At 38.5% G+C, this 8,910-nt stretch overlaps 1 protein-coding gene across 1 annotated transcript; it reads right to left on the reverse strand.

Annotated features, from left to right (window-relative positions):
* Positions 1-558: 558 nt before the first annotated feature.
* Positions 559-7,768, reverse strand: hdac1 (histone deacetylase 1). The gene is made up of 11 exons (XM_084738308.1): positions 7,619-7,768; positions 6,563-6,675; positions 3,749-3,866; positions 3,577-3,651; positions 3,031-3,169; positions 1,947-2,088; positions 1,764-1,856; positions 1,563-1,671; positions 1,098-1,478; positions 846-1,001; positions 559-765 (listed from the first exon to the last, which is right to left on the reverse strand). Exons 1-11 carry the CDS (start codon positions 7,665-7,667, stop codon positions 716-718), a joined length of 1,425 nt encoding a protein of 474 aa, XP_084594434.1. The 5' UTR covers positions 7,668-7,768; the 3' UTR covers positions 559-715.
* Between the last annotated feature and the right edge of the window lie 1,142 nt (positions 7,769-8,910).

Raw genomic sequence — 8,910 nt, forward strand, 5'->3', positions numbered from 1 at the left:
TTTGTGACATTTGTTGAGGTCTGTACCAACAAATTTTAGACCTGGGCATCTTTTCAGCACCACTTCATTATAATGCTGTTTTCTTACCCATTTTCCTTTTTCAAAAAATTGTGATTTGGCTCTGTGATTTGAATATTGCCCTTGGCCTCATTGCAATTTCGATAATATTGTGATGAATTGTGCAACCCTAATGCTGGGCTACATTCACATAATGACACATCACAGCATCACTGTTTTGGATGTGTGAGTTGCTGCTAGACAAGACTGAGGGTTCAGTTATTGAAGTTGTTCTTCTTGGCCTTCATGCCTTCATCTTACTGCAGTTTGTGGTGTATTTTCAGGTGGCTGAAAGAGTTAATTGTTGCTTTGTGGCACAGACACAAGTCTCATGCACTCATGTTCTTGCTTAACACCACCTGCCCTGAATCTGAAATACTTCCAAACATTCCAACATAATGACCCATTTTGAGGGACTAGCTCTTCGCCTTCTGCTCCAGACTTTTTGTTTTTACCATGTGTTCTCTGTTGTATACGACTCTTGTACTCTTAACTGCAACCACAGCATACAGAAAAAAACTGCACATAGTGCCACTGCTCGAATGGCAGGCTGTTAGTTTAGGAAATGCTTGATTTGCTGTGCAGCTAATGTCAATATCACAGTCAATCACTGAACATCAATTGTACAGCCCTAATACTCTGACTACTTAATCAGAACTTACCCTGATGTATCCATCTTTTCTTCCTCCTTCTCCTCTTCTTTTACTTCTAGAAACAAAAACAAAAAAGTATTATTACAGTGTTTGTTCTTCTACAAACACCAACAAGTCTTGATGGATAAGTCTTACCTTTTTTTTCCTCTCCTTCCTTCTCTTCCTCTTTCTTCACTCGTTTCGCCTTCTTATGATTGGCTGCGTTCCTGCGGCCTCCTCCTTGCCCCTCTGCCTCATCCTCAGAGTCAGAAAACTCCTCCTCACAGGCTATCCTCTTATCGTGGGCCCGGACTGAAACACAGAACGCACACATAGTTCATTAATATCCCTGCTCTGTGAACGTTTTGCACGATCCAATCTAAATCTATGGATACAGAAGTGTCTTACTTGAGACACGTTTGTCTGGGTCCTCCTCATCCTCGTCTCCGCTGTCTGGGTGGGGCGCATCCTCTGGGATCGCCTGCATCTGGACTCCGGGGGCGTGAGGCAGCATGCGGAGGTTCTCGAACAGACGCTGCTTGATCTTCTCCAGGTATTCGTTGGTGTTCTGGTTGGTCATGTTGGACGGGCTGATGTGCAGCTTGAAGTCGGGCCCAAAGTACTCAAAGTAATCGTTGTAGGGCAGCTCGTTGGGGATGGAGCAGTCCAAGGCCACCGCCGTCTCGTAGGTCCAGCAACGGGCCACATTGCGAATGGTGTAGCCACCACCACCCAGCATCAGCAGGGGCAGGTTGAAACTTTTGATGTACTCCACACATTTGGCATGACCTAGAACAATACACACATATTATATCCTTAAAAGTAGAAAAGCGCTTTTGAGTGTTGTGTTGGGAGAGTGAGTTGTGTTTCTACCTTTGATGGTGAGGTTGAAGCAGCCCAGTCTGTCTCCAGAAAGAGAATCGGCTCCACACTGGAGGACAACAGCACTTGGCTGGTACATCTCCATGACTTTAGCCATGATCTAAACACACACAAACACACACTTTAACAGCCCTGCTCAGAGAAAAGAGTCTCATTTTGGAGATTATGCAGTATCAAAATAAAAGCGCTTACAGGTTTGAAGATGGCTTCATAAGACTCATCATCGATACCGTCTCTCAGTGGGTAGTTCACTGCATAGTACTTGCCCTTTCCAGCTCCGATGTCCTGCACACATTAAACGTGTCACTCAATTACTGCCCACATATGCACAAGACATGCTGATGATGTTAAAAGGAAAATTATAAATAAACTAACCCTCAGGTCTCCAGTGCCAGGGAAGTACTCCCCATACTTGTGGAAAGAGACAGTCATGACTCTGTCTGTGGTGTAGAAGGCCTCCTCCACTCCATCACCGTGGTGGATGTCAATGTCTATATATAACACCCTCTGATGGTACCTGGAGAGGAGAAACAGTTAATGATTAATTAATAACATCTTAAGAGGTAAGAAATTTTTCTCCACAGCATAGCACTCTGTCCCAGGATAGAGAGCTACTGATCAGATTTTAAAAGATTCTGATATTTATTGTATCCACATCAAAACTGATCCTATCTTAACTGTGCTGTGAACTTCAGGTTTCATACCTGCACCTGCAAGAAGAGCACAGCAGTAACTTCTTTCTTATGGTCTGATTACAGACCAAAAATTAATTTTGACATTCTGGAAGACAAAGGAGGTCCCCAGCTTTAAGCTGTGGCTCAAAGAAATGACTAACACTGTCACCTTCAAACTTCACAAGATTTAGCTTAGAGCTTATCTGTTGTGTGAAATGTGCAAGTGAAAAACGCATTTGACACACTTGCGGTCAAGACATCACTAAATGAAATAAATATCTGAGTAGAAGAAGAGACAGTTGCTGATAGGGCTTGAGGGTCAATTTGCTGTAGTAAGCAGTTTAAGACAAAGTCTTTTTTTTTCCAAATATGCTTTAAAATGGGTAAAACAATAATTTCACACACAAGTACCCCTGATGCATTTAATATCCACTTATCCAAATAACATTCAAATAAATGTCCATTAAAATCAAACAGGCTAAAAGCTTAGACTATAGACTTAATTGGCCTGAAAAGAGTATTGATGGATAACAACAAGGCACTTAATGTCATCTTTAAAAAGGCATCAGTGCTGCAAAAAAAATGACAACAGTAATCTAGTGTTTGGCATGGAAAGAGGAAGTGTTTTACGTGCATCTCACATAAAGCTCCATGGCAGGTGTTGATGTAATCCAGCTAATCCATATCTAAAATGTACCTGCCAGATTTCTTCGGGGGCTCAAAAGCACTAAAACCTGACAGATGGCTGTAAAGACAAGGTAGTTAAACACAAAAAGGCAGCTTACTTGAGCAGCTCGAGGATGGCCAGGACAATGTCATTGACGTAGCAGAAACCAGAGGCCTCAGACTTTTTGGCGTGGTGGAGTCCGCCGGCCCAGTTGATGGCTATGTCTGTCTGCTGCTTGTTCAGCTTCAAGGCCCCAGCTAGAAAATTAAGTTTAAACAGAGGAAAAACTGCAATATTAGTTTACTGGACTTTGATGTGTTGCGCTAACTCGTGTTATTTGTTATCACATTTATAAATGTGCAGTGGAGATAATTTTTCCATTTCTATGTTTATACGCTTCACATTATTATGGCTGCCTTTTTACAATCCATTTCAGCCTTTTTAAACATCCTCTGAACAGCGCTGTGTGTGAAATTACTCTAGTTTAACTTACCCCAAATCTAAAAGTAACTAATCCAAATTTAAGATGCGTTTCAAGTTAGGCCAGGATTAATTTGAGTAAACAGAGGACTATACTTGTTCCCAGCCTTATGTCATAAATGTTACTCCTGTATGAAGCTCATGCAACTTAAGGATTATGGGAAGTGTGGTTGGAATAACATACCGACAGATCCACCCGTCGAGAGCTGGCAAAACTCAAACAGACCATCAAATACCGGACAGTCCTCTCCAACATTGACTGTACAGAAAAGAACGAGACAAAAAAACACTTTAGGCATGTGGACAGTAAGAGAACTCAGTGACCACTGGAAGACAAAAAAAAAACAGACACTCACATCTCTGCATCTGTTTGCTGTACTCAGACATGTTGTCCGGTCGGATGGACCTCAGGAACTTTATGTAGTCATCACTGTGGTATTTTGTCATCTCTTCTCCACTGGCTTTGTGTGGTCTCTGGAAACAGACAGAGAGATAATGAGGAACACAGTGACAGTCCACACTCTTTGATTGGTACGGTACATGCATGGTGCAAAATTAACTTTTTTGTCTTCATGGTGAATGACTAATGAATGTTAAAGTTTTACCAGCCACTTAATAGATTACCATTGCTTTTTTAGCTGGTGAGTGAAGCATGTGGCATGAAGAATCTTCATGCCACTTGCATATTTTACCAGTATCTGGCTGGTGTTAATTTTGGTCTCTGCAGGTGTACGGTGTTATTCAAATACTCTAACAATGATGAATTTCAATGTTCATCTTATTAGACAGGTCCAAATATGAAAAATACCTAAATTACAGTCAGTAACTAACAAACTGCCAACACTTTCTGGGTGGGGATCACACCTCTAAATTTATGTTCTGCACATGTAAAATGTAGACTGTGTTTACACTTGTTTATTAACACACAAATGTGCATAAGACTGGAGTTATTAGACCAGTGGGCTACGTCAACCTGAAACATGTTGCATATAGACGTCAACAGCCTGTACTGAATGGGTCATGAATTCTTCATGTAACATTACACTCGTAATCACAACTAAAAAAAAAAGACACAATATTACCTCACACCAGTTTATCCATAACCTTTGTCAACCAACAGGCAATTTTGCAAGTTGTTGAGATTCAAGATTAAATACTTTTTAGCCATTAAAGCTGCAATGATTAATTGATTACTAATCAATTATTAACTTAATCTCCAACTATTCTGATAATCAAATGATGCTTCAGGTCTTTTTGTCTTAAAAGTTAAAAAAATAAAAATTCTCTGATTCCAGATTCTTAAATGTGAATATTTTTTGGATTCTTTACTCCTCTAGGACAGTAAACTGATTATCTTGGAGTTGCGAGTAAAGTAAGACATTTGAAGACATGATCTTGGGCTTTGGGAGACACTGATCATCATTTTTCACCATTGTCAGACATTTTATAGGCAAAACATCTATTAATCAATTAATCAAGGAAATAAATTGCAGCCCAAATAGCCATACAACTTCACTGTTTTTAATTTACCTCAGTGTGCTCATGACAAAACAAAGAACAAATAAAATGACAGGACACACCATAAAAACACTGGATCAATCAGCAGATGTAAGATATTAACAGTACAGCAGAATAACAGGTAAGGTGCTTTTAAATACAATCGAATGTGGCAGCAGTTGAATCTTGAATCTACAGAGATGACCTGGCCAGCAAATCATATTCACCAGATGTTAAGGGAACATGCTTGTTTTGTACAGACACCAGCAGAAACCATGTCATCATCATCGTGATTTAAGATTAGTGGGAATGATCATTTTTGGGTCACAATTTTCATTTTCACTGAAGAAAAATAAATTATGACGACGTGACATTTATTGGGTCTGTACCAAAAACACGTTTTTTTTTTGTCCATCTGAAGGATGAGATTTGTAGGCCAAGGTATCCCTGCAGCACAACAGTACTTCATTATAATGCTATTTATCATAAAATTGCAGCTTCTGTGATGGAGATATTGCACTTCGCCATATCACTATTTTGATAATATTTCAATTAACTGCAGCCCCAATCATCATTCTTATATTTTTTGATTAAAAAAAAAAAGGCAATAAATTCTCACTAAAACTGTGACTCATATCACAATCACAATATCTGTCAATATAATTGCAATATGAAGTTTTTAGCATATTTCAGCCCAGTTTATCACAGTGCAGTGGATTGGCTTGAGTCAAAGCTTTAAAGACTGACTTTCTCTTGTGGAAGCACAATGACGTATACAATATATATTCACCAGCCACTTCATGTGATCCAATAGTTTTGCCATAAATTCTACTTCTACAAATCTTCTGATTTTTACTTTTTTTTCCAGTTTTATTTAAAACTGTCAGAAAGGTAATAATTCTACCTTCTGTTTATTACTGAGGTCCTTGTGGGTGGAGGTATTATATTTAAAGGTGTTTCTAATATTCTGCCCCTCTCACGTTTGTTTAAACTAACAAACTCTTAACTCTTTTGACTGCATCGCTTGTATATTTTTGTTCACTATAAATATTACATTTAATTTATTTTCTGAGTTCTGCTCCATTTCACTGTTGATGGTGAATTATATTTTGTTGATTAATTTTATATGATGATTTTATTACCTATTGCTGTTGATGTAAGGTTATGTTGAGTGTCATAAAAGACCTAATTAAATAGAATGTATTATTATTATCATTATTATTATTATGAAATGGTGTGGTTAAGATATTAGATTCATTTCTTTCTAGGTCCTAGATTCTCTGTCTCCAGTGGTACAGAGAAATGTCAAATACATCTTTTTTAAATAAATACTAAAAATGGACGACATGGAGAAGTGGACGACACTGAACCGAGGACAAGTGCCTGTAAAGTGTAGCACCTACTAGCTTACAGTGCAAAACAGTAAGGAGGTGAGCGCTGTAAGTAAAGGTAAGTGAATTTGAGAAACACTGACCTAGATAATATGCATGTAATTAAATTAAGACCTTCCTGACAGTGTCAATCAAAACTGAACATCATTATTATTATCTTTGCAAAAGCAGAAATTGTTGTATTGGATCACATTAGATTGTACTAATGTACCTAATGAAGTGGCAGATGAGTGTAGGTATAGATCTGAGTGTCTGGTGTTTGTATGGAGTGATTCAACTCACATAGATCTCCATTTTCCTGTACAGTCCATAGTTGAGAAGGAGGTTGTGTGTCATGCGGATCCTGTGGGGTTTCATGGGATGGCCCTGGCCATAGTAGTAGTTCCCCACATCCCCTTAGGAAGAAAAGATAATTCAAGACAAGTTTACATCACAATATGTGCTCGAAAACCTGCTGCCATTATGTATTTTGCTTCTCCTGAGCTTTCACAACTTCACGCCAAACTCCATTCAACTTTTTACAATTTTTTGTTTTTGACAGTTTCACCTGTCATTCAAACACTCTCCAAGTGCACAGTACACAGTGGACACTAACCAACATTAAAATCTGAAAAATATAAATAATAATAATAATAATTAAGGTTATTAATTCATATGCTATGCTGACCTATATGTTGGACAGCAAACGAGATTGGAGTAAATGACCAGATAAATGACAAAAATTAAAACTGACATTAGAACGACAATAAATTAATTTTATACACGCGTTTACCCAGATGAGTAGATCACCCAACTTATTATTTCTACACATAGACATGAACCATTTTTTATGCACAACATAAAAGGTAAATGTAATAAATTTTAACAACACTTAATTACACGAAAATGATGAGACTACACTGAAGCCGTCAAGCGTAGCATCAGTCCCCAAGTAGACAAGTTGGGGGAATAGACAGATGTGATTAGCACCGGTTAGCTTCACGGCTGCTCTGCTCCCACAATGACCTGAAGTTACCTCACATCCCCAAACCACGACCCAAAATAATTTAATTAAAAAAACAACATTGGTCTGGTTATTGCATAACTTGAAATAAACATGAACACCTGATAATATTATGCATGCAGGTTCAAGCTAACAGCTCGCTGAGCGTACCATGTAACTAGCTACAACAGGCTAGTTAGCCCAAAGGAGCAAGCTAACGTTAGCATGCTATACCGGCTAGCTAGCTTGGTCATATGGCAGACTTAAAAAAACACACGTGAAAATTCCTAAACGTCTACATGCCTCCAAGCCACTTAAACCACTGACAAACTGAGGTGCACATGCTGGATATTTACCATCATAGTAATAGCAAACTTTTTTCTTTGTTCCTTGAGACAGCGCCATTTTACACCAGTTACCCCACTGTTTCGTGCCCACCGGTTCCTCTCTTGCACCACCAGGGAACTCGCGTTGAGCTGCTGTCAACCAATCACAGAGGCTCGACCGCCCGACTGGGAGGCGCCGGTATTACAAACCAAGGACCACCGAGGCTGCGGCTACATCCAGACTGTCTAGACCCGCACAGAGCAGACACACAGGAGTTTAGTGTTTAATTCAGTGATTTACAGGTGAAGAAAATAGTTTAAGGTAATTTATCATATTTAGGAAATGATAATCAGCAAATCGAGGAATAAGCTGATGACATGCATGAGCAACTTTTGTCTGGTGTTGCCCCCCTCTGCATGTCTGCATGGGGGGGGGGGGTCATAAGTCACTGGAGTTCAGTGTCATGTCCTTTTGACTGCTCTCAAGATGAACACGGGAAATACTGTGGATAGAAGCACAACTCTTCAAAAGACTCCACTTCAGGTTGCAGAAACTTCATCCCTGTTCTGTAATCGCACCAGTATTTTATTTATTTGTCATTTTACAATAATTTTATTAAGGATGCATGATAATTATCAATATATCCAGCAAATATCTGCTATAATAATGTCTGATTTGACAGATTATGTCAAAGCATTTGATTTTAATTTTAATCCTCAGACAAAATGCTCTACAAAATCCAAAATATATTTGAGGCTTTTTGATTAACTTTACTAGAAAAAAATAATAAACATTTAAAGAGTCAGTTCTGTTCTTTCATTTTTGTTATAATAGTGTTAGTATAATAGTATCTGGTTTAGATGGATTTTCACTCTATTTATTGGTGTTTAATAACCCAGTTTTATTTTAGTATGTGCATCTAAGCTTGGATGTTGACATCTGAAATCCTAACTATAGTACAGGAAAAATAATTGTTAAAGGCAAAGTTTCATTAGATGTTAAAAGGGTAGTTCGGACCAATTGTTGTGGATTTCTATGAGATACTTATCCGTCGTGTATTATCTGCAGTAGATGGCGGTAGGCATGTCCTCAGTTAAGAGGACCAGAGAGTGGCACCTGCATGGAAGCTAAGCAATGAACTGCTATGAGAAGGTTCAGTAACAAGATATTTTAGAAACTTAACAAAGGTATACCTAAAAAAAAATCAATATCAGTTTAAGTGTACACTATATTTTGAATATTTTCACTGATTTACTTTACCACCAGGCAGCTTTTTCTGATGGTAAATGGCCATGATCTCAGCCAAATATTACTCCCTCCA

This window comes from Lutjanus erythropterus, chromosome 16 (genome assembly GCF_056507025.1).
Source record: "Lutjanus erythropterus isolate fLutEry1 chromosome 16, fLutEry1.hap2, whole genome shotgun sequence".
Classification (NCBI taxonomy): Eukaryota; Metazoa; Chordata; class Actinopteri; order Lutjaniformes; family Lutjanidae; genus Lutjanus; species Lutjanus erythropterus.